The sequence below is a fragment of the Nannizzia gypsea genome, genomic scaffold (assembly GCF_000150975.2).
Source record: "Nannizzia gypsea CBS 118893 supercont1.4 genomic scaffold, whole genome shotgun sequence".
Lineage (NCBI taxonomy): Eukaryota > Fungi > Ascomycota > Eurotiomycetes > Onygenales > Arthrodermataceae > Nannizzia > Nannizzia gypsea.
The window spans coordinates 2,139,783-2,163,409 of NW_003345198.1; the positions used below are offsets into that span (position 1 = coordinate 2,139,783).

Below are 23,627 nucleotides of genomic sequence, written 5' to 3' on the forward strand. Positions count from 1 at the left end.
AACTGGCTGTACTACCAGGGCCGTTGGGGCGACGAGCAGCTGCCAGACAACACTCCCGGCCAGGTCGAGCTGTTCGGCCAGCGCAAGTACACGACGGGACCTAATGGGCCGATGTTCAAGGAGCTCGTGAGAGATAAGATATGTCCAAGTGGCGTGAAGCTGTGCCTCGTCCTGCCGTGGGTGACTGCTGTGAATGAGGAGGAGAGGAAGCAAGTACTGGCCGATCTGGTCAAAGAGGAGCTCGAGCGCGAGAGCAAGAAGCATCCAAACCCCCTCAAGTGATCCTTTTTCACCTTTCCTCCCCTTCTTGTGCTTGTTCTTGATCTTGTTCATGCTCATGTTCATGTTCGTGTTTACGTTGACGTTGATGTAATGTTTCCTTAATACCCTCTCGATATTGCTGCCACTTTCCCTTGCAAACCTTCAACGCATCGTCAAGACGTTTGTCTTCACAGCACCCATGCTTCTCCGGAACAGCATCGCCGGAGATGCCCCTGAGCTGTCACTGTTAGTGCGTTTCAGGTCGAGCCGGGATCGAAGCTAAGAAGAGAGGTCGACTGAGCAGAACACAACCACCTTGGACGAATCAGTGCTAGCGGACAGAGCTGCGGAGCTTCTCTCCAGCTGTCTTCTGGCGTCCTGCTGTCTGGTTGGCCTGCCTGGCATCTCATCTCGAACTCCTCGAGCCGTGGCCTGTGACCGTGTTGATATCTGCGTTTTTACCCCTGAGCGAGCCCCCGTGTTTTCTTACTCCAAACATCCACCCGCTGCGATAGAGCAAGTAACAGCGTATAATAAAGACGATAATAAAGACACCTTCTCTAAAAAAGTCAAGGACGAGGATCACGACGAAGACGAGGACAATATAATAACATGTAACCGCCCAGTGGATGTCGCCTCCTTCGTAATAAATTATCCCATCTGGCACTAAGCAGGAGGGAGACGGCCTCTAGCGGGTTCGCCTTGAAGCCCCTTCATCTCGCCCCTGGACTTTTCTTCTTCTTCTGCTGCTTCTGCTGCTTCTGCTGCTTCTGCTTTTTATCTTCCTCGCGAAGCTCGCCTCTTCCTCTCGTTTTATTCTTCTTTTACTTCTTCTCTTCTTTTCCCTTCGCTGCCTACTTCTTCTGCCGGCCGGATCTCGACTCGCTGTGTCAATTGACCTTGACGGCGCTGGACAAGCAGCACCAGCTACATCACACAGGAAACGCATACGAGCAGCCGCAGTTTCAGCACTTCGCCAGGACAGGGAGCCTGGGGTCCAATCCTGTATTCCACGGGATTGCGAGTGTACAGTCCTTCGCGCGACCATTGCAACGGCCTGGCTGGCGGCATACTGGCCTTGTACAATATCTATTTAGATTGGAACCGCTTCCAACGGCATACAACAGCCACAGCAACGACGGACGAGAAAGGGCAATAACAGAGACACTCTCTGAACACAGCAGCGGTACAGCTCGCCGATCTCAATTGAATTGCCTGTTTCTCTCGTTGGGTGACGCTGCTGGCGACGTTGATACTGACTGGCCGTTGATGTATGTTTAGATAGATACCACAGAGCCATCGCACAGTGCAACCACCGCCCGAGACGCCGGAACCCGAACAGAATCTGATAGCCATTACTGGATAACGGGCAAGAAAAAGAGGAAGCAGACGCTAGGTATCCAGGTGTCTGTATAATAAGCACGACGAGAGCGCAACCATGGAGGCCTCTCTTCCCTCGCGGCCGCGCACTCCCAGCGACTCCAACACCAACAACACCAATACAACCACCGCCAGCAGACCAGCAGCAGCACCGCGACGAACCTCACTCGGCTTCCTGCGACGCTCCAAGTCGACCGAGCACGTCACGGAGCGCAAGACGTCCAACAAGATCAGCAAGAAGATGCTGCGGGAGCAAGCCCGGGAGGAAGAAGCGCGCCGCCAGCGAGAAGCCGCCGCTGTCTCAAAGCATGCGCCGCGCCTGCCGGACCTCTCGCCGGCGCCGCAGCTGAACTCGTTTGGAGGCGAGCGGATGGCCTCGTACCAGCATCAACAGCATCTCCAGCAGCAGGGCCAGCAGCAGAGCTACCAGACGAGGCCAGTGATGGATGTGCCGCCTGTTCCCCCGTTGCCGCCAGGCGCGAGAGCTGCCCTGTCGAGAGACCCCTATGCTGCTTCGGACAGCATGACGCACCGTGGACGGTACAGCTATGCCAGCAGTGCCGTGAGCACTATCAACAGCCCTAGAAGGGTTAGGAGACGGAAAGATCCTACTCCATACAAGTGAGTCATTATTATTATACCAGTTCATTCTATGTACTTTTGCCTAAGTGATACTAACTGTTTGCTGTTAGTATCCTGGTGGTTGGAGGGAAGAACTGCGGCAAGACGTCGTTCCTCGAGTTCCTACGCACCTCTCTGGCCCTGCCACCGAGTAAGCGGCCGACCAAGCCAGCAGAGGATGAGGAGGCTCGCCCGCAGTCGCCCGGAACCCCCTTCACCTCGCGCTATCTCGAGGCCGAGATCGACAGTGAACGCATAGGCCTCACGCTGTGGGACTCCGAGGGTCTGCAGAAGAACATCGTTGACCTGCAGCTGCGTGATATCACCAGCTTCCTGGAGAGCAAGTTCGAGGACACCTTCGCAGAGGAGATGAAGGTCGTTCGTGCACCCGGTGTCCGTGACACCCACATCCACTGCGCCTTTCTCATCCTCGACCCGGCCAGGCTTGATGCAAACATTGAGGCAGCGAAGAACGCCATTGCTCGTGGCCAGGCAAAGGAGGCCAGCCAGTACATCGGTGGACTAGACGTCGAGCTGGATATACAGGTCATCCGCACCATGCAGGGCAAGACCACCGTCATCCCCATCATCAGCAAGGCCGACACCATTACCTCTGCCCACATGGCCTTCCTCAAGAAGACGGTCAGAAACAGCTTGAAGCAGGCCGGTATCAACCCCCTGGAAGTGCTGGCGCTGGACGAGCAGGAAGATGCCACCTCCGACGAGTTTGACGAGAATGAAGAAGACGAAATGCTCAAGCAGATGGAAGATTCCGGTGACATCAACGACAACGAAGACACTACTGGTGACGAGTCAGGAGAAGGACAAAAGCAGCAGAAGCCTGGCCGCGCATCAAAGGAGCCAGCAGAGGACGAGTCGGCCATCGACCAGGTCTTCCCTCTCTCCATCCTCTCTCCCGACCCGCACACGCTGAACAACAAGGACGAGAAGGTCGGCCGTCGTTTCCCCTGGGGTTTTGCTGACCCGTACAACCCAGAGCACTGCGACTTTGTCAGGCTGAAAGACAACGTCTTCAGTGAGTGGCGAGGAGACCTGCGTGAAGCCAGTCGTGAAGTCTGGTATGAGAGATGGAGGACCACCCGTCTCAACCGGACAACTAGAAATCACACCCAGCAGCAGCCGCAGCAGCAACAGCAACATCACTACCCCAACAGCGGACGAATGACGAGATGATTCCCTCGGTCAACGTATTAACTGTCACACCAAGTACGACGCTTGATTCCCATTTTCTTTTCCTTTTTACCCCTTTTTTTCCTTTCTAGACATGCAGAGCATTGCATTCCTGGTGTCAACGAGTCCGCCATTCACTGTATAGGATACAGCATTGGCAGACCGGTTTACTGGATACACGCACACCTGTTATCTCTTTCTCTTCTCTTCTTCTGCCTCGTTTTTTTCCCACTCCTCTTTCAATTCTACGGTTTGAATGATACTTTCTACTTGATACCTCTTTTCCCTCCTCCTTTTCCATCCCGGACTGAGAGCGCTGTTAAATTATTCTCCTTCTTCTACTTTTTTTCTTCTTCCTCTACTTCTTCCCTTTGCCTGTCTTATACTTACATTCGCCCAGTCTGTCGACGTCAGTTCTTCCAAGTCCATTCACTCTCGTGTTTGAATGCTCCCACTGTACCGTGTTTCCTTTGTACCTTTCTCTTCGTCCAGGACCTCATTGCAGATTAATCCTAATCTTTACTTACTCTTTTCTCCAATCCTCCACCAATATCTATGCATCAACAGTAGATCAAATAGTAATAAACACCAAATGTATTCAAAGTAACAATAAAGTCGAGGAAATAAACAAAATCAACCAATAGGAAAATCGCCACTGAGGCTGAAAAAGCAGCGAATCAAATGACGTCGATTTTTTTATTTTTGCTTCTCCTGAAGATTCGAAGAAAAAGACGAAGAAGTAGAAAATTATTTCATCTTCTCTATCATTTTTTTGTCTTCCAGCTTTCAATCCTTTGACCCTTTGGTATCTTACGTCTGCCGCCATCTGTATAGGCTAGATGGCACTGTCGATCCCCTAGAGACGTCAACGTCAGCGTCAGCGTCAGCTTCAGCTTCAGAGTCGAGCGTGATAACTATGGCCTCCCTCTCAGCAGCGTCCCGCATGCACGGCGGCGGCGGCAGCGGCGACGGCAGCGGCAGTGAGAGAATACACACACATACGAACAGGAGTGTGCTCGTGCAGTCAGGCGAGACGGACGATGTCGACGTCGCTCCGGGGCGAGAGATGGTCGAGAAGCCGGCCGTTAAGCCATGGGCTCATTTCCTTGCTGGGGGGTATGTCCAACCAACACTGACACTAATTGACACTTGACACTGGAATGTAGCAGTTGAAAGGACTAATGCTGACGATGAGGTTCTAGACTCGGTGGAATGACGGCCGCAACGCTTACATCCCCGCTGGATGTGCTCAAGACTCGTCTGCAGTCGGATTTCTACCAGGCCCAGCTGCAACAGCTTCGCGCCCAGCACCCACTGCCACCGGCCAGCTCGTCGATTTCCGCCCTTACTCGCAGTGCAGCGTTACATTTCAGCGAGACGATCCAGATGCTGCGGTCGATACATGTCCATGAAGGCTGGCGGGCGCTTTTCAAAGGCCTAGGCCCCAACCTGACTGGGGTCGTGCCGGCGCGAGCTATCAACTTCTACGTGTACGGCAACGGGAAACGGATACTGAACGACTACTTCCGGTACGACCCAAACGAGTCCCCTGTTGCCATCCATCTCGGCGCCGCAGCCATCGCGGGCATAGCGACGGGAACTGCCACAAACCCCATCTGGCTCGTTAAGACGAGGATGCAGCTGGACAAGAACGCCTCTCAGCAGCAGCAGGGAGGCGGCCAGGCGGTGAGGAAAAGGCAGTACGCCAACTCGCTAGACTGTATCCGCCAGACCGTCCGACACGAAGGCATCCAGGGCCTGTATCGCGGCCTATCAGCTTCGTATCTGGGTGTGTCCGAGAGTGCGCTCCAGTGGGTGCTGTACGAGCAAATGAAGCGTGTGCTGGCCCAGCGAGAAGCCCGACTGGCTGCTGATCCATCGCACGTCCCCGGCTGGACTGACGATGTGATTTCGTGGGGCGGCAAGCTTGTGGCGGCTGGATCCGCAAAACTGGTGGCTGCTGTAGCGACCTACCCGCACGAAGTGGTGCGAACGCGGCTGCGTCAGGCGCCGACCGTTCAATCCGGCTCAGGGAAGGCTCAGATGAAATATACTGGTCTGGCGCAGTGTTTCAAGGTTGTCTGGAAGGAAGAAGGCATGGCGGGTATGTATGGCGGCCTCACGCCTCATCTGCTCAGAGTCGTGCCTAGCGCAGCGATCATGTTCGGGATGTAAGTCTCCCCCTCTCTCACACCCACACCCTCCTCCCGGTATCTTTTCCATTTGCCGTCTGCCTTTTGAAGTGAAGCGGTACTGATACGAAGTGTAGGTATGAGTTGATCCTTCGACTGTGTGGCACAACGGCATGAACAGTCTGCCTACCTGCCTATGTATTATTATCACTTGCTGAATCTTTCCTCATCATGCTGGGGTACGGGCGTTTACCCTTTTATATTTCCTTTTTGGCTGGGAACGTTACAAAAAATCACATGTAATTCTACCTTATACAACATACATGGACATGGAGTTCCGTTGGTTGCTTTGTCGTGTCTTATTATTTTGGCGTTATTTGGAAGAGAGATCCTGTCGATATCAGACGCCTGTACGAATACCAACCATATCATTCATCGATGCTGCTGCTGGTGCTGGTCCACTCTTTTGGTATACGTCACTTATTTTCGCTGCCTCTCCGCCTACTCAGGTTGGCCCCTACGATTTATGGATGCCTTCTCCCTTCAAGCGTCCAAGCATCCCAGAAACCAAAGGCGAAATAAGGATTAGGGTTCTGACCTCCGTGGGCGTGTATGGGAGAGGACCATGTCTTCTTGACGCCTGTGAACAAATTACAAGCCGCCTTGACCGATCAACGACCCCCCCTGGGCTCCCCCAGAACCGGGCGCCTAAGGAGGCCAAGGGTGCATGGCGCAGCCAAAGACCCGGGTGAGAGAAGTCTGCCTATGCTGGATATGAGAAACATGGCTCGCCGCCTAGGAGGTAGAATGACTCGTATGGAATGCAGAATGGGCTTTTATTATATTACTTTACCGCAGTCGCCATTCAGAGCGGTAACTAATACGTACAAAAACAAAACCGCAAATGCTCACGCTAAGAGCTCTTCTTTCTGACTCTATAAAACCAACGACTTTGTCCTCTTTTTCTCATCGAAACACCTCTGTTTTTCTATCATCCACCTATCCATTCATCTATAATCCATCTACTGATTCACCTATCCATTCTACCCATCCATCCATCCTTCCATCCTTCCATCCATCATCAGTATGGCAGATCAAGCTGGCTCTTCTTCCTCCAACAACAAGTAAGTACCTCTACCATTAGGTGACTATCCCTGGCCGCCTGCATGGACTAACATCGTACAGTGGCTCTCCTAGCAAAAGCAACTCGGACAGCGACCCCTTTGGCTTGAACCAGTACATCAAGCCTGTCTCTGATCCCTGGTCTGCATACAACATGACCTACACCTCCTCCTTGTCGTCTTCCTCTTCATCCTCTGGCCCAACCACAAACACGAGCAACAAGGGTCCCGCCTCGAAACAATAAACCAGACCCTCCATCCTACTGATGATATCCTTTAGCATGACATGCCTCGTTTGCCAGTAGGATGGCTTCAACTGCGCCACCTAAGGCCGCCGTACAACGTCGTTTTCGGGCCCGTTGCCTTGTCTATTCCAACTTCAAGTCTTCTCCTCTTTTTTTTTTTTCTTGCATAGCCATAGATAGTTAATGAAGCAATTCATCTCTTTCCCCCATCCTCTTCGTCCCATGTTAAATAAAGAACAAAGATTAAGTTAAGCGGGCGGGCCGTTCCCCTTGGCCCCAGCGCGAGTTTAACCACCAGAGGCCCACCCTTGGGGCCGTAAGGAGCCTAGTTAAACTCCCTGTGTGTGTGTTATTCAGTTGTGGGTTGTGGGTTGACCCGGCCTGGCCTGCTTCGCTCTGGTCGCCACATCTTGTTTCTTCATAGAAGCCTTGTGCCATGGGGATACGCTCGCACCCTGCATGGTGCCTGGGCGGTCAGCTAACTAGCTGGTTACTTTTACTCCCTGAAAAGCCTGCCAGCTCGGAGAATTACATAGATATGTACCAGGGGACGATGTCTTCGGGCGTTGTTCCACCGAGCCAGTTCCGATCGATGGCCCAGCGAAAAGCCACATACTCCATCCATACTCCATCCAGGCTGCAATATCCGGGATGGATGAAACGCTCGATCAGCCAGCTGTCCTGCATGTCAGGCATATGGGCCCCTGGCAGAGATCTAGGCAGACGGAATCCCAGCCAGCCCAAATCCAAGAGAGAGACAGAGAGAGGGCCAGAGATCGATCAGCAGGGCTTGTTTCTTCACCGTCTGCACCGTCTGCCCCTCCCCTCCTTCTTCACGCACCCCCTGATACACGCAGCCCGTCGTTATCAGCACAACACGACGTTACACGGTCAAACACTGCGAATGGATCCGGGATACGCGCTGTTCCATTGGCGGGAAAGCTGCCCCGTCTGGCGAGAGCATCTGCTATCTGCCGCCAGCCTGTCTGGATGACCTTCTACAAGCCCGCCAGCTACTCCTGAAATGGCAGGTGTGGGAGGACGATCACAACCAGCACTCCCGCTTAAAGATCTTGTCTTTAATTACGCTGCCTATCATGAACCTAATCAGCCAGCAACAGCAAGGCACCGGCCAAATCAACGTTCGATGTGGCAGTCGCTGGACGCAGGACATACACGAACCCTGCGCCACGATCTCATTTATCTCCAGGATCGACTCTGGTGGTGGAAACGTTAAACACTGCAGCCCGTCCCTCTGTCTGGCTGTTGCCTCGCCCTTTTCTCGTTCTGCCTGGCAGTTGTGGCTGGTGAACAGGGCGAGCGAGCATCCATCTCGAATTAATTAACTTATATTGTATAGTTACGCCGGACGGAGATACGCAGTTTGGCTGCGACTACTAGTTACCCAGAGAGGAGCGGAACTCCTTCCTGTTTGCCCTGCTTTCCCGATCTTGCATTGGCGACGACGGATGCTCGCTCTGCTGCAGCACTCCAAAAGCTCACTGGTGAGCCGTGTCTTGAAGGTGACTAGTTAGTTACTCTGCATCGAAGAGTCTAGCAGGGGTCGCCCGGAAGGGTTTCTTCTTTCAGTGTAGTCGGCTAACCACCAAGCATATAGTTACAATGTCACAGAGTACACAGAGGCAGCAGAGATCGATCCTGTTTGCCCTCTCTGCAGGCAGACTTCCTCTATAGTGCATGCGACCTGCCCTTCGCCTTTCTTTTCTCCCCCTTAAGGAGCCTACTTGTTAGCTCATGTAGCTTTCCGCTAAGTAACTAGGAAGCCGGCTTGTTTGCGCCCCAGAGTCACCAGCCACGGGAGCATCTGGGGGCCTTTTTTGCAAACTAAGTCTTACATTCAAGGAAAACAAACGTTTTAGTTAAAAAAAGGACATCCTGGGTTTTGATCGGAGAGTGAAAAGCAAAGAGTTAAGGCCGCTGGCCGAAGAGTGAGAACCTGCAGGCATCGAAGAACTCTACGACAGCAAGTGAGGAATGGAAAAAAAGAAACACCATAACCAAATGCAAAAAAAAGAAAGGGAGAAACGAAGTGAAATAAGACGAAAAGAAAGAAAAAGAAATTGCAAATCTCTCTCTGCTCTACTCAATATCCTCATGGCTCATCATCAAAGGTATATATAAAGACGGCCCTGGCCAGCTATATTCTCTCCCCTTCCTACCAAAGAACCATCACATACCAACAACCATCTTCACAGCCATCTACCACATCACACCTTCACCTATATTCACCTATTCATCTACCCAGCTGCATCCATCATGCCTCACTTCGAAGAGAACAGCTCTGTTGCCCCCTCGTCCGCCTCTTCTAAGTATGTTTTTATCTACTCCCGTTGTTCTCTTCGGTCGGAGCTGCTGTTCTAACATGTAGCTATTATCTTCACCAGTGGCACTGCATCCAGCAACCCAGGCTCCAGCAGCTCTCTCGATGCCTTTGCCCTGCAGCAGTTCATCCAGCAGCAGGCTCGCAACGACTCTTGGTCGGCATACACCCTGCGTTTTGCCTCTTCCTCGCCCTCCTCTTCGTCGTCTTCGTCCTCCTCCTCTTCTTCTTAAGAGTCGAGTCGAGCTGATAACTATACAACCAACTTTCCGCCTATACATCCACCCGCATACAGTCGCCCATACAGTCGCCCATACAACCGCCCATACAACCACCCACATGCAACCATCCGCATACGAAGCATGAGCATGATGACTCCAAACAACGCCTGGAAGTTATTACCTTCTTCTGTTCTGTTCTGCTCTCTTCTTTCTCATTTCGTTTTTTGCTTTTTATCTTGACAGGTATTATACGGTACGATACAGGTCTATATACTTCTTCGTCATGGAGACAGTATTTCCCCTTCTCATGTTTTGATCTGCTTTCCCTTTTCCTTTTTAATTTCACTTAATTTCATTCTGGTTGCCTTTACTATAGTAGCCTGGAGTTCTTTTACTGAGCATTTTTCTGAGATGGGAAAAGATTTCTGCAGTGTACTACCATTTTATTTCGTTCTCCATACTTCACTTTTGGGCTGGGATAGGCATAAGCATGGAAAAAATAGCTTCTTTCTGTTTCTCCTTTTTCTCCCCGTCTCTACTCATTGTTAGTTGTTTTCGTTGCTTCTATTTTTCTGTTCTTACCATTACCGTCTCTCCAATGTGTATGCTACATCTGCTTCACTGTTTGTGAAAGAAACTCGTGCTTGGTTGTATACGTCTGCCTGTCTACTTCGTATTGGTTACACAGTATCACAGTATCGTAGTTGTATCTGTACTTTGTGTGGCCGCCTATACATTGTATGCTATGTCTCCCTGGAGCCTTCATCGTGCATTCATCCACTCTACCGTCACGCTACCATACCCGTCCCGGCCCCGGACTGCCTGGTTTTGGGACTCCGGTGGTATCGTACGCTCCACTGCCCAGGTTGTCCCTTTTTACTTCACACCCTCAACTCATCCTTCTAGGGAAGCCTGCATGCATACCAACGCCGGCCAACGACTCCACGAACTCTAAGAAATTTTGCAGCGTCACCGTGTGACACTAAAGTACTCCGTATACCTATTCCATTCTCCATATGGAGTACTCCGTACATCAAGATGATGACAACAGCTCCCACACACCCTCCAATTCCAGGTTCCTCGTAAAGTCATAAAAAAGCAATCACTAAGCTTTCCAATCAGCTGTCATGTCAACTTTTTTCCAGCTTTGCTTTTTCTTGCCATGGCGGCTTGCTTTTTCCCTTTTTCTCGTCTCTGACTGGCAGGTATCCGGAGCCTGAATATGGCCCATAGGTCAATTGTTGAACTGAGAAGACTGTCGACTATTCCTCTTCCGTTGTGTCCTAGAAAGAAATGAGCGTTCCTTTCCTCCAGGCTGCTGTTAACTCATTCAAATGTCAAAGCGTGAACATGCTACGCACTTATCGAATACAATCACGGCAGTGCATATAGTTAGCAATCGGTGCCCCGAGCCTTGCCATAGCAGAGTTTTCCTCATTTCCATCCTCCAACCACTCCATTGGTGCCCCAAGCTCATGCATTCCAGTCGCCCTCTCTGACTCTTAGCCTAGCAGCGCTTTTCCTTCGACTCGAGGTGAGTATACGTATACCATAATGACGTCCATCTGGGGGGAGGGGGCGTTTACGCTGGACAATGAGCCGCCTCTAAGTTGGTTGGATGCAACAGGGTCATCCATGTACATATGCGGAATTTTCCCCCCAGATGGTTCGCAGGCCTGATCTATTGATTTATTTTCCATGTTGATCGCAATCCTGCCGGCTTCCAAACATACGTGTTCCTCGAACTGGGATTCTGTCTAATCACTCGGGTAACTAGAGGTGAAAGAAAAAACAACTGTCCAGGATGAGACCTCTGAACATGATGCTGTTATCTTCAGTAGCTAACTTACTTGGGCAATCCCGGGTTTTCTTTTTGCTTGGCTTTCGTTGCGCTTGAGCATCATCTTCCACACTAAGATATCAAATCTCGCGAGCGCCGTCTCACTCTGAAGAAAAAGAAAGAAGGGCGACAAGACGACAAACTCAACTTTCACCTAGATACAATATATTAGAAATAATAAAAAAGGAAAAAGGAAAAAGAAAAACGGATGCCGTGGGGAAAAAAGAAAGGAATAACCCACCAACCGCAAAGCTCTAACTAACTCCACCATGTTCAACCTCCTCAGTGGAACGATACAGCCATAGGATCTCCGCTAGGGATGCGATTTCGACTTATGATGTCGGCTGTATAACTATAGAAACTCGTATAATTATGTAAGTTGCCATTGTCGAGCGAAGATACTGAGCCCTCAGGGCTGCATGATGCTCCGGGCTTCATCTTATCTCGCCAAAGAGTCAAACCACCATCCCATGACGAAGGCAAAGGGACGCGTGTGCACTGGCATCCGCATTCCATCCAGTATTTGCACGGCGGAGTCTATACTGGAGTCGGCTAGTTGGTGAAGTCAGTGACTTCAAATGCTCGCCAACCGCTGTCCAGGGCAAGTGTTGAAAAAGCAAGCAGATGAGTGGGTAAAGGCAATCAGATGGGCAGAAAAAGAAAGAAGACCAGCATCACGTTATGAGGCTGCTTCTTGATCCCTTGATTTGATGTCCCCTGGTGCTCTTCTGCGTTTCTTCTTCAGCTTCTCACCAGCCTATGGGAAATCTGGTCCATAACCCGGCTAACCAAAAATCAGCTCCGTTTGCACCAGCACCCGGGTTTCAGCCGAGGCAGTGTTGCAATGTTGACTCGCAACCAGCCCCAACCGAATGCACGCACGAATCGAATAGGAATGAAACGGCTTGCTTCACTTTGTAACTGAGTGACCCCATGGCAGAGCAAAGAGGGTTGGCGGGATGTATATTCCGTCTTCCGCCTGATGATGGATGGTTGTCATGTTCAGCTGCCTTTGACATCTAGCACCCTACATTGCTCTAGTTAGTTCAGTTAACTAGTTAGGCAGTTAGTTGAATGGGGGGTCAAAGTTGCAAAATGGCGGCCTTCTCTTGGATCTGTTTTCGATCCGAGTCCTCGGGCGGCGCACGGCAGCCAGTGCTCTGTTGATGCACCCTAACTATAACCATCTCCTTGTGATATTCCTGGCTGGCTCCCTCAATACCAGCCAGTCGTAGCTGACCGGGCACCTCCGCACCTCGGACGGTTGTTTCATCGTGTGTTTTCACTTTTTGACTAGTGAGATAACTACTTCCTAGTTTTTGGGGATTTCTCAGCGGATCACAAGTGTCAATTGGAAACCCAGACAGGGCAACAGGCATCAACCACTGGCATCAGCAATGAATTAACTATCAGTCTTGCATCTCCAACCCCCAACCAAGAACAAGGGAAAAAGAAAAGAGAAGCATAGCTTACGGAAAAGCCAAGATGAAGAAGGCTCTTCTTTTTTTAGCCCTCACTCCTGCATAACTTAAACCCACTATGTCGACGCCTTTAGGTTCATCTCTGGGAATCTGATTTCTATCATTAGCTCGTCTTACTAATTCCCCGTATGACGCCCGCTCGTCTCCTATTCGACCGTAATATCCTGCTCAGTCTTTTCTTCTTCCTTAGTCTCGACGTTTAATCCTCACCGACCAAACATCTTCATCCAGAGTCGATGCCTTGGGTTATCGGCTTTCGGGTTCGACTCGCCGGTGTCATCAGCAGCCAGTAAGGGCCTGTCTGCCAGGCCCTTTTTATCCTTTCTCCTTCCCCCACGACTCGGCTTGTTCCTATTCTTGTCTTTCCCTGCTGGTGGTGGTTGTTTGATAACCGTATTTACGGAGCCAACACCGTCATGATGGGCAATGATTCTTTCTTTCTTTTTTTTTTTAATTTTTTGCAAATGCCGTGCATTCCTTGGGTGAAAGGCTAGTTAGTTAGGTTAGCCTCTGCAACTATCCCTGCCCCAACCACCCTCCTCACTTGCTTGTTCCTCTCACCCTTGAGGAGATCGTTCGCGTCTCTCTAGGGCTGCCGCCAATCTATACTTAGCTCGCCTTGCACTGTTTATACGGCGAATCAAGGTGGGGGCCACTGGCTGGTTGGTTGAATATACCGGACCACCGTCGGGCCACCGATCCGTGTTTCACTCAGGAAATTTCGACGGCCTCCAAGGCCCGCTGTGCCCTATTTCTGCTCTTAATATGGTGGCAGGAGTCTCTGGCTAGAGGGAGAGAAAACCAACCTGTCCTTTTCTTTTCCCATACAGCCATCTTTTCTCGGTCTGCCACTAGCCGGTTGACTAGCTGGTTGACGCAGTGTGCAGCTCGCCGGAGCCACCCAGCTGAGACGCCGGCAAAATCTCGCCCTCACGATCTGCGTACGGGTCTCCTTCCTTCTACGTCCCTCATCCATGTTATCTCTGCTGCCAGCCGAATATATCATCTTCATGCATGCGCTTACTGATACTGACAGCGAGTAAAAATAAACAAAAGATAGACATCGGTTTAAACTTCCGCTGTGGAGGACGGAAGATAAACCTTGTTTGGTGGAGCCTCCTTCTTATGCGCTCTTTTCGTTTGTTTGGATTGCCGATCGTGATGTTTTGGTTGCGCGAACTCCACATAACTTTCCGTCCCTGAGACAGGGACATCCCCGTTTGAGTGTGACTATCACTCAGAAGAGGAATAGTTGCTCTCTGCATCTGCGCGAAATGATACCCCCCTGCTAGCGAACTTGAATGCAAAACATGGACACTGACAGACGGCGGCGCTGGCCACTGCCAATCCCGTATTCTGCGTTGTTCGATTGTTCAGGATAGCCGTGGATCGACGGCATCCCCAACATTAAACGAGATGGACGCGTTAATATCGTTGCACAGTCTCCCAAGGGTATGGCTCGACCACATACACTTAGACGGATTTCCCGCCTAAAAAGGAGACTTTTGGCGGGAGATGATTCTCTAGAGGCTTCAGTACGGAGTATGGGCTTCCATGGTGTCTGACGGGATACGGTTGGGCTTAGTTAATCTCACTGAGACCAGCTACGCCACGCACTGGACGTTCAATGTAGTGGGATGGGACAGACGGACAGACGGCGCTACGTCTAAGAAAATTTCAATTCGGTGGCAGCACAGTAAAAATGTAGACTTGCTTTTTCACTTTGACAAACGGAGTCGAACGTAGGGAAGAGGAAGTTCCTCTGAGATACCGGCTTACTTACTGCATATTAGACTCAAGAGCAATCAATAGCCGGAAAAAATATGCAGGGAGGGCCCGTGAATCTCATCTCTCTGCAGTCGACCGATCCTAAGTTAATGGCACTAGTTATTTGTTCGACGTACCTTGCCAAGTTGTACCTCGACGGCTCGAAGCAGCAGGGCGCAGTCAATCAGGCCGGTCCTCGCGGGATAGAGACAGCAACGGCACTGCCCTTTGTGACACTCTGCAGATTCACTTGATACGCCTCTTTTCTTCGACCAGGGCCCTGGTAACATTCTGGAATGACGGGATCGGCTATATGTTAATTAAGAAGGAATGGGGCGTCGATGTGGAAATTTTGAGCGTGTATATCAACCAATAGTTTGTCCAACACTGGAGCTTGTATTGACTGTTTGGGGTTAGAGCCGAACAAGGGTATGGAATGTTCGTTGCCCAGCTGAGGAACGCATATCAAAACTAGTTAGCCCAGCGAAGAACGCTCAGGTGGACAAACTGAGATTTGACCCTTGGCCCCCGAAGATGTATGTACCCTATACGGAGTACACCTTTATTATTTCTTTTGCACTAGCCCGGGTTTGAGACAAACCACTTTAGGGCTCGATCAGCTGGTACAACCTTTAGATTAGTCGGGGATTGTAATTGGAGAGTCGAATGGCTCAGTTGGGCAAGTACATGTCCATATTGAAAAATGATAAGGAGGTATATTTGTATAATTTACATGAAAAGTAAAAAAAAAAAAACGCAATGAAATTAGTCCCTGGGAAGAGAATAGAGATGATATAGCGCCAAGCAGTGGTTAAAACCTTCTCAACCTCAGGGCAGCCTCCATATTTTTTTGCCATCCATCCGTAACACGCCAATGGGTTGTTTTTCGCTTTAAACAGTAAGACATACGTCCATGTCAACGACGAAGAAAGGGGTTGAGAAGATAGAAGTGGATTGCGAGGAATTGGCCATTCAAATATGAACCAACCAGCGTGCTGGGGTTTCTCGTTTGCTAATGTGGCTTGAAGGTATTGATGTGGATAGTAGGTGACTATGCGCCTCCAACGAGAATGTTGTTAACGGGAATGTGTACTGCGAGGTGAAGTAACACGTCAGCATCCTGTCCTTTCTATGATAACTACTAAGCGTCAGGAGGGTTACTAACTCAGCTTGATGAAGTATCCAATGGCTCCCATGATGAGGAAGCCAAAGCCCACGGCCTGGCTGATCTTGAGAAACTCGCGCTTATCGGCTATAATTCGGACGTGTCAGTTGAGAGCGTATCACCTAGTGGTTTCAACCACACGGTGTGGGTTCAACACAGCGACAGAGACATACGCTTTGTGCATCGGTTCACGAAGAGCATTCCATCCTTGACAAAGTCCTTGGGGATATCAGCGAGCTCCTGGAAGGCGTCCGACATGGCGACAGATATTATAAAGTGACGTGTGGCTTGTGAAATGGAGAATGCGTGGGATGTCACTATATCTCTGTCTGGAAATGACTCAACGGCCTCGATATTGATCCTTTCCTAAGCGTCGCCTTCGGTTTGTCTTCCTCGTCCTCGATGTTTACCAACTTTCAACTGTCCGTGTCTGTCTCGATCTCGATCTTCGCGGTAAAGGTTGAGGTGTCTTTTCGGAAACACGTTAACCCGGCCCGTTAACGTGACCTCAGCGCTAAACCGCTTTTGGCGGCGCAACGTCCGCCTTCTTTTTGCGTTCGCGTTCAATTCGAAATCTCAACGACGACATCAAACATCAAACGGCCGACTGGCTTCTCGCAGCTGCGCTATTCATCGTCAGGATACCGACCGGAGTCTCCATTGCGCGCGCCGGAACTTTGTTGAGGTGCTGGTCCTTTTGCGCTCCATCGCCACGCTTTCGCGGCTGTCTTGGAGCTCGAGCTAGAGCGGACAGAGAGAGCCAGATAGGCAGACGGAAGTGAAGCTCTTCTAGCTAACCAAAACCTCTCCCTTCCCATTGCCCCTGACTGTCTAACAACCTGTTTTGCCCGCTATATCTCTCATTAGGGTGTCTTCCGTTGCTCCCTCACTCGTTCCCTCGGTGGAGGATCAAGCGCTAATCCTGTTGGAACCTTTACTTGTGACAAACAAAAAACCGCTGTGGTTAATTTAAAAAAGCAAACACCCTCTGTCCTGTACTTGCCATCGAAGGCAGTCGGGGTTTATATCTGGCTGAACGAAGAAGACCTCGATTCTGCCTGTCATCTTGTCTTGTGTGTGCCCATTTTTTGAAACCAAAAACAGTATAACCGACAGGATTTGTACGTATCTCTTTTTTGATTCTCTATTTTCTTACTCTTACCTCTCATGGCATCTCGATACCCCGGGCTTTTTGGTGTCCTGGAAGACAGATGGACAACGGCAAACTATGACAATCTCTACTACAGCATCAAACTCATCTCTTTTGATGTACATTTCCTTACTAATTGGCTCCCTGAACCACAGACCTGTACTCTTCAAACCCGTCGAATCAAGACAACTACCCCAGAAAAGCTGTGCATAACGAAAATATCAAGAACAGAAATCAAATCATTGCTCCCAGCTTATAAGAGAAAGCAAAAAATCCTTCAAACAAGAAACAGACGTGCCAGGAAATAAACCACAATGGCAACTGAAGATGATAACTTTGATATTGATATCTACGGAGATGGAAGTGGATTGACTGATGAAGGTCAAGACTCGGCCTTTAAAACCGAGGAACCGGACCTAGTCCTCGATGCTCCAGACACGCAGCATGGCGGTGGGAACGGAGACGGGTCCGACGAGAAGTATGGCAACAGTAATAACCATATGGACAATGAGAATCATAAGATATTCAAAACAGAGAAGTCTTCATCTGAGATGCCACACTCAGGAAACAATCTACCACAGCAACCTCCACTACAGCAACAACAGCAGCAGCAGCAATACCTGCCTCAGCAGGGCATCAAACGAAAAGAAGCCGATCCGGACGCCACATCCGCCCTGTATATCTCAGATCTGCATTGGTGGACAACAGACGACGAGGTTCGCGGTTGGATAAACCAGGCTGGTGTCGAGGCTGACCTTAAGGATGTCACATTCAGCGAACACAAAGTGAATGGAAAGAGTAAAGGGTACGCATATAGGCCTATTCATCTCTTAACCTCGGCGTTTTGCGTAATATATACTAATCCTTAACAAACAGTCAAGCATTTGTTGAGTTTACATCGGCACAAGCTGCCACAATAGCCAAACACAAGATCGAAGAGATGAACAATGCCCAGCAAGGCGGACGAAAGTATGCCGTTGCTTATACCCAACCCAATGTCAACCCATTTAAAACCCTTCCAAAGGAGAATCCCATGCGTGGCGGAAAAGACGATCGAACTCCCAGAGCTACTCCACCAGGTTTCAATACCGGCCAGGGCAACTTCGGCATGAATAATGCAGTTGGATTCCGTGGTGGCCGCGGTGGGTTCAATAACCGCGGCGGAATGAACCAAAATATGGGGTACAACAATAACAGGAACTTCACTCCTATGGGTGGCGGCTTCCAGGGCGGAGCGGTCGGGGGCTTTCAAGGTGGTCCTATGGGAGGCATGCAGAATTACGGAGGGTTCAACAACCGTGGAGGCATGATGAACAACATGAGAGGTAATCCCAATATGCGTGGTCGTGGTGGTATGGGTGGCATGGCCAACCCCATGATGCCAGTTGGCGGACCAGTTGGTAATATGGGAGGCGTTGGAGGTATGGGAGGCATGGGAGGCATGGGAGGTATGCCCATGGGAGGTATGCCAAACCAAATGGGGAATATGATGGGCGGAATGCAAGGAGGTAACATGGGGATGCAAGGTGAGTGTCCTTTAATACCTATACATAAGCCGTACTCCTATACCATGTTCGTTCCGTATTCTTTCTAACCAGAGTAATGCAGGGCAAGCTGGCTTCCAAAACCAGAATCCTCATTTCAACCCAGCCTTCTTTGGCGGTGGTGGTAATGACAGCGGTGCCTGGAATCCACATGGAGTTAAGCGAACACGACAGGAGTAATACAACTCTGGAGAACAACAGACTTGTTCAGCCTCTACCATCATTACATTTTAAGGGCGCTTCGTGCTATCGGTCTACCCTCCAGCGCCCTTTCCAGCCTGGATTTGCACTTGAGCCATCTATCCGGTGACTTGTCGCTCTGTACTAAATATCACAAGTCCACCTTTCGTCTACGTCTTGAATGCTGCTTAGCCGTTGCCCGGGCTGTCGCTCGACTACCTAAGCCACAAGAAATACGAAGTCCCACACCTTTCCATCATGCAGGCGAAAGGCTCCTTACCATCTATTTTCGTTATTATTTGTTTAAGGCATGGGATCTCCTTTGTGTTTCGTTATTACCTTGTCTGTTCTTCCTTATTAATGAGCAAATGGTGTCTCTCTGCGGTTTAAATGGCTCGATCTTAGTGAAGTACCTTTATCACATGGAGTTTTATAGGACTTAGTTTTAGGAATTTGATAAGGGGTTTTTCTGTCTTTTATACTCCTTGCTGCATTCATATTTTTGTCGGTCAAGGATTGATTCTTGTATCAGGTCTGTTTATTTTCTCTATGGGTCGAAGATTGTTTATATTTTACAACTCTCGGTGCTGCATTAACCCTGTTGTTCTCCTGCATGTTATGTGGAATATTAAAACTTAGATATTGGGACAAGATAATAGTTTCATTGGCAAGAAATATAAACATGAAGAGATGAGTTGCCTGAAATGTATCTTCACGCGCTTCAAAGTATTACCGGAAAATGGCCCTATATGTCAGCCTGGGTGTTGGAGATGACGTCAAGTCCTGCCCGAGACATAGGGGGAAAACACCCCCTTCATTAACGAGATACCCAATATGACCTTGGCTAGTAGCATTGGGTACTTCTACCTGCCATCAATAGTCATCAAAGTCAGAGCCTAGAACAACCGAATCCTGGCCTGTTGGCAGCTGAAGTTCGGATTCCAAATGCCAACCCATTGAAGGAAGCCCTTCATCGTCCTCTGCATCGTCCGTCCACGAGTGAACTGTGCATGTTCCTTCCGACATACCCAAGCCATTCCACGAGGTAGCTATAATGTAACATATAAGTTAGAAATGAGTATTCCTCATTAATAAAATACCAGGCTTATAGAGCTCTATGCATCGTCTCTTAGGTTCAGGTGGCGAACATACCTGCTATTACCGGGGCGTTGGGATGCCAACTGACATCTCTCACACAAGTTTTAATCTCCTTGGGATCTACGTCATAGGAGCGAGGAGTGCCTCTAGGCGACCACGAGTGCCGGGTGGTTCCTCCGACATCGATCACCTTGGCTAAAGTGGCATCTAGATTATAAATGTATACCTTCCCATCATGGCTTCCCGTGTATACGTATCTGGAGTCTGTGCTTCCCGAAGGTGAAAAGTGGCAACGAATCAGAGTCCGAAGTACGCCGTGACCATGAAATGTAACAACGGAGCAGTCATGGGGATGGGGGGTATAATCGGATTCAAGGAACGGACTGAATCGATAGTCAAAACCCGTTGAATATCTGATATGGCTCATTCCATCAAATTTAGTTGTTGTCATCATCTTTCTCAAGTCCCATAGCTTCATGGTCTGGTCTTTACTGTTCGATAGCACATATCGGCCATCTCCTTTGCTGTCAACAAAGGTTATACCTTCTGTGTGGCCAACGAAGACACCAGCTTCTCGGCCATCTGCCATTGATCGACGGTCCCACACGCGTATGGTGGAATCGTCGGAGCCCGAGTACAGGATATGAGGTGACATTTTGTCTCCGTAACAAACAGCGTTGACGTCGTCTGAATGTTTGCGGAGCTGAAGGGTTGTTTGTTGCGTCTCTAGATCGTAAACAAGGACCGAGTGACCAGAAGTTCCAGCTACTATCTCTCGGCCATCGCCAGAGAAGCGGACCGACCATATCTAGTCATCAGGTCAGTTGGAAATCTCATCGGTTATGATTAACAAGGGGAGATAAGTGAATAACGCACCCCAAAACGGGTGCCAAAAACGGAGTTAAGCGCAGCACCCCGCGGCCCATGTTCAAAACTCAAAAGGATAGGATCTGTTGACGATGAAGGGTCCGTCCCTGCTAGGCAAACGATGTTTCTTATCGAACTATATGCCAGAAATTTGTTGTCCGGGCTCAGTGTCGCATCTGTTATCGTCCACTGTCCGAAGGGGTATTCCACTGTCTTGTAATGTTGCCAGATGTATGGGTTGGAGGTATCATACATCCGGACATTGAAGTCTTGAGAAGTCACGAAGAAAAAGTTCCCATCATCAGAGAACTGGCCCGAGTAACAAGGATTCTCGTAATGAATGATGGTATCAGCAGAGGTACCAGGAATTAGGCCCTAGCAATTGGTTCAATGTTAGCGGGCACAAATAAATAATATAATAAGCATGGAGAACATCGAGCCAAGGAGATAGAGGCTAATCATGTAAATGAATAGTCTCTCACCTGGGATAGTTCACGAGAGGATCTAATTTCGGTCCCTCGTGGCCCTGCCCCCAGCTCTCTATACATCAGACTTGTTGCCAGCTTCTGCTTTCGACCCTTCAACCTGTCGACGTAGTACGGATTACTACCATAGTCCCCGGAAATCATGAGTTCTCTCCCTGCCTGGCTTGGAGGTTTCGGGTATTTACTGGGTCCTGTTCTTCTGATGCGACGGGTGGCTTGTACACCAAAAATGTCATAGCCTTGGCCATTTTCCCTTGATCGCGAGCGCAGAACTCCATGACCTTGTAGAATACGATGAAGCTCGGTGGCTCCAAGCAGGCGGAACAGTTGCGCAGTGGTTACTAACACCAATCCTATCAGCAAGCCAAAAGGGAAAGAGATTTGAAGATTCCACGCGAGGGAGATATTGCTGCCCATACTTCTTACGCGGTCTGGACTATCAGGCTGGCCTTCCCCCGTTGCCGCTGTCGTGCCATCTTGCGCCTGATGGACGGAAAATTGAAGTTCTACATTGTGGTCATCATCACTATCATCGATATCGTGATTGTCATCGTCCTCTTCCTCTTCCTCTTCCTCTTCACCGTCGTAATCATCGTCGTCATCATCTTCACCATCGTGATCCATATCATCCAGATCTCCAGTCAATGAACCCCAATGATCAGTGTTGCTAGAGCCTGCATCAACCGGGCTCTCTCTATTCCCAATTGCATCAACGCTGCCCCATTCGTGGGCTAGATGGTATATGGAGCCTGGCTCCGCAGGGAACGCCGCTTCCTGGCGGCTTGGGGGACGACCAGACATGATAAAGCCAAGCGACGTGTAAGATGTACCATATATCACTGACAAGTGTGCGATAACAGCACAGTCGACGAGCAAAACCGCCCTGGAGTCGCTGGATAATATGCCCTCCGTTCCGGTGTCCGAACGGCTGTAATGGATGAATTGTCGGGTACGGAGTAGGTACCCTGTCGTTTACGTTAACTCTACTCCGTAGTTGCTCCGCAAAACTAGCCAGCCAGTAGCGTCATCTAGACGTGGCGTTAGACTTGATATCTCCTATGTCCGACAATGGCCAAAGACGCCTCCTTGGGTCCCAGGAATCGCAACGAACGAGCTCCGGCAGCGAAATACCAGGAGCTTCTGCTCTGATTATTGCAGCTTCAACCAACTTCGCGATGTTTTTCTTGTTTTCTTTCGCTTTTTGACGTTTGTTTTAAGCTCGGCCCGGGTCACGTGGAAATAATGCCAAGAGATTAAATTACTAACTAGATTCAACGCTAGTTTATTTTTGGAACGTCGAGGAATAATATTTTGCCGAGGGAGGTCCCACTTCCGCTTTTGGGGTTTTGGTGAAGCTGGTCAAGACGTCGGCGTGAGACACCACAGGAAGCGAGAAACAGACAGCAGACAGCAGCAGCATCAGACGAAGAAGAAGAACCACTAACGCACAGCAGGGACGTCCGTCTCCGCCAACCATAAGCCGTCATAGCTTCTACGTGCCCTTGTGACCTTGGTGGCCCTCCATCACTGCCCCCGCCTTAGCTCGCTGGTTGTTTGTTGTACAAGCCGCGCCAGTTGATATCAAATTCTTCAACACATATCCACGGCTGATAGGCGATAGCAAGATGCAGGCCATACCAGATGCTCGTCATCAGACGTTTGAGGAGATCTACGGACCTCCCGAGAACTTCTTGGAAATCGAAGTATGAGCTTGTCCTGCTTGCCTTTCTCTCATGGCCCTGAACTTTTTCCGTGTTTGACTGACTTGCTGGCTTTTGCGCATTTACAGGTGAGAAACCCTCAGACTCATGGTACATCTCGCAATATGTATACCTCGTATGAAATCGTCTGTCGGACCAATATACCTGCCTTTAAGTTGAAACACTCCGTTGTTCGTCGCCGATACTCGGATTTCGAATACTTCAGAGATATACTGGAAAGGGAGAGCGCACGAGTCACAATACCTCCGCTTCCAGGAAAAGTGTTCACAAACCGCTTTAGCGATGATGTGATCGAACACCGTAGAGAAGGTCTACAGCGGTTTTTGCAAATCGTAGTTGGCCACCCACTACTTCAGACCGGAAGTAAGGTGCTAGCGAGCTTTGTGCAAGGTAAACACCTGCCCATATATGTATACTATACGCCATGGACTAATATTTTACTCCCATAGATCCCAACTGGGACCGCAATGCATGGTGATACGATCTACATGTGTTTAATCCACGAAACCCATCCCCTTTCCATTCCAATGAACGTGAACTCTAGCCTATGTCTCGGCCATATGTTCTAGCTTAATGACGCGGATGGTGCTGATTTACTAGCTGTGTTTTTCCTTGCTTGCTAATTTCAGTACTATCTCTCTACCTTTCTCTCTCTCTCTCTCTCTCTCTCTCTCTCCCTTTTTTTATTTCTAGGACCTACAAGGCGTTACTGGCGCTAGCCAAACTTATATCCATGTCCCATTTATTTCAGGCTCAGGAGCACTGAACAAACCACAGCTAGCGAAGTGACCCTAATACTCTTTTCTCCTTACGAGC

General features: G+C 49.7%; 9 protein-coding genes across 9 annotated transcripts in view; 5 read left to right on the plus strand and 4 right to left on the minus strand.

Annotated features, from left to right (window-relative positions):
• The window catches only part of MGYG_05492 (vacuolar protein sorting protein 62), a gene marked incomplete at both ends in the record, with an annotated part of 1,443 nt that extends 1,161 nt beyond the window's left edge, over nt 1–282 (plus strand). The window contains one exon of the mRNA XM_003172861.1: nt 19–282. Within this exon, the coding sequence (XP_003172909.1) occupies nt 19–282 (264 nt within the window). The remainder of the gene's footprint in view (nt 1–18) is intronic.
• Nucleotides 283–949: 667 nt separating this feature from the next.
• On the minus strand, nt 950–1,309 carry MGYG_09088 (hypothetical protein; the record flags this gene model as incomplete). Its single annotated transcript, XM_003172862.1, has 1 exon — nt 950–1,309. The coding sequence occupies one exon, from the start codon at nt 1,307–1,309 to the stop codon at nt 950–952; it is 360 nt and encodes a 119-aa protein (XP_003172910.1).
• Nucleotides 1,310–1,699: 390 nt separating this feature from the next.
• On the plus strand, nt 1,700–3,456 carry MGYG_05493 (Sep4b; the record flags this gene model as incomplete). Its single annotated transcript, XM_003172863.1, has 2 exons — nt 1,700–2,262; nt 2,334–3,456. 2 exons carry the CDS (start codon nt 1,700–1,702, stop codon nt 3,454–3,456), a joined length of 1,686 nt encoding a protein of 561 aa, XP_003172911.1.
• Nucleotides 3,457–4,369: 913 nt separating this feature from the next.
• Nucleotides 4,370–5,628, plus strand: MGYG_05494 (mitochondrial carrier protein RIM2; the record flags this gene model as incomplete). Its single annotated transcript, XM_003172864.1, has 2 exons — nt 4,370–4,569; nt 4,656–5,628. 2 exons carry the CDS (start codon nt 4,370–4,372, stop codon nt 5,626–5,628), a joined length of 1,173 nt encoding a protein of 390 aa, XP_003172912.1.
• Nucleotides 5,629–12,435: 6,807 nt separating this feature from the next.
• Nucleotides 12,436–13,810, minus strand: MGYG_05497 (hypothetical protein; the record flags this gene model as incomplete). The annotated part of the gene is made up of 5 exons (XM_003172865.1): nt 12,436–12,738; nt 12,892–12,916; nt 13,045–13,311; nt 13,396–13,458; nt 13,641–13,810. The coding sequence occupies 5 exons, from the start codon at nt 13,808–13,810 to the stop codon at nt 12,436–12,438; spliced, it is 828 nt and encodes a 275-aa protein (XP_003172913.1).
• Nucleotides 13,811–15,652: 1,842 nt separating this feature from the next.
• On the minus strand, nt 15,653–16,024 carry MGYG_05498 (translocase SEC61 complex gamma subunit; the record flags this gene model as incomplete). Its single annotated transcript, XM_003172866.1, has 3 exons — nt 15,653–15,693; nt 15,767–15,853; nt 15,940–16,024. 3 exons carry the CDS (start codon nt 16,022–16,024, stop codon nt 15,653–15,655), a joined length of 213 nt encoding a protein of 70 aa, XP_003172914.1.
• Nucleotides 16,025–17,230: 1,206 nt separating this feature from the next.
• On the plus strand, nt 17,231–18,640 carry MGYG_05499 (RRM domain-containing protein; the record flags this gene model as incomplete). The annotated part of the gene is made up of 3 exons (XM_003172867.1): nt 17,231–17,721; nt 17,793–18,442; nt 18,525–18,640. The coding sequence occupies 3 exons, from the start codon at nt 17,231–17,233 to the stop codon at nt 18,638–18,640; spliced, it is 1,257 nt and encodes a 418-aa protein (XP_003172915.1).
• Nucleotides 18,641–19,513: 873 nt separating this feature from the next.
• Nucleotides 19,514–21,891, minus strand: MGYG_05500 (LEC14B protein; the record flags this gene model as incomplete). The annotated part of the gene is made up of 4 exons (XM_003172868.1): nt 19,514–19,689; nt 19,793–20,546; nt 20,615–20,980; nt 21,088–21,891. The coding sequence occupies 4 exons, from the start codon at nt 21,889–21,891 to the stop codon at nt 19,514–19,516; spliced, it is 2,100 nt and encodes a 699-aa protein (XP_003172916.1).
• Nucleotides 21,892–22,715: 824 nt separating this feature from the next.
• Nucleotides 22,716–23,289, plus strand: MGYG_05501 (hypothetical protein; the record flags this gene model as incomplete). The annotated part of the gene is made up of 3 exons (XM_003172869.1): nt 22,716–22,793; nt 22,880–23,201; nt 23,261–23,289. 3 exons carry the CDS (start codon nt 22,716–22,718, stop codon nt 23,287–23,289), a joined length of 429 nt encoding a protein of 142 aa, XP_003172917.1.
• Nucleotides 23,290–23,627: the final 338 nt, after the last annotated feature.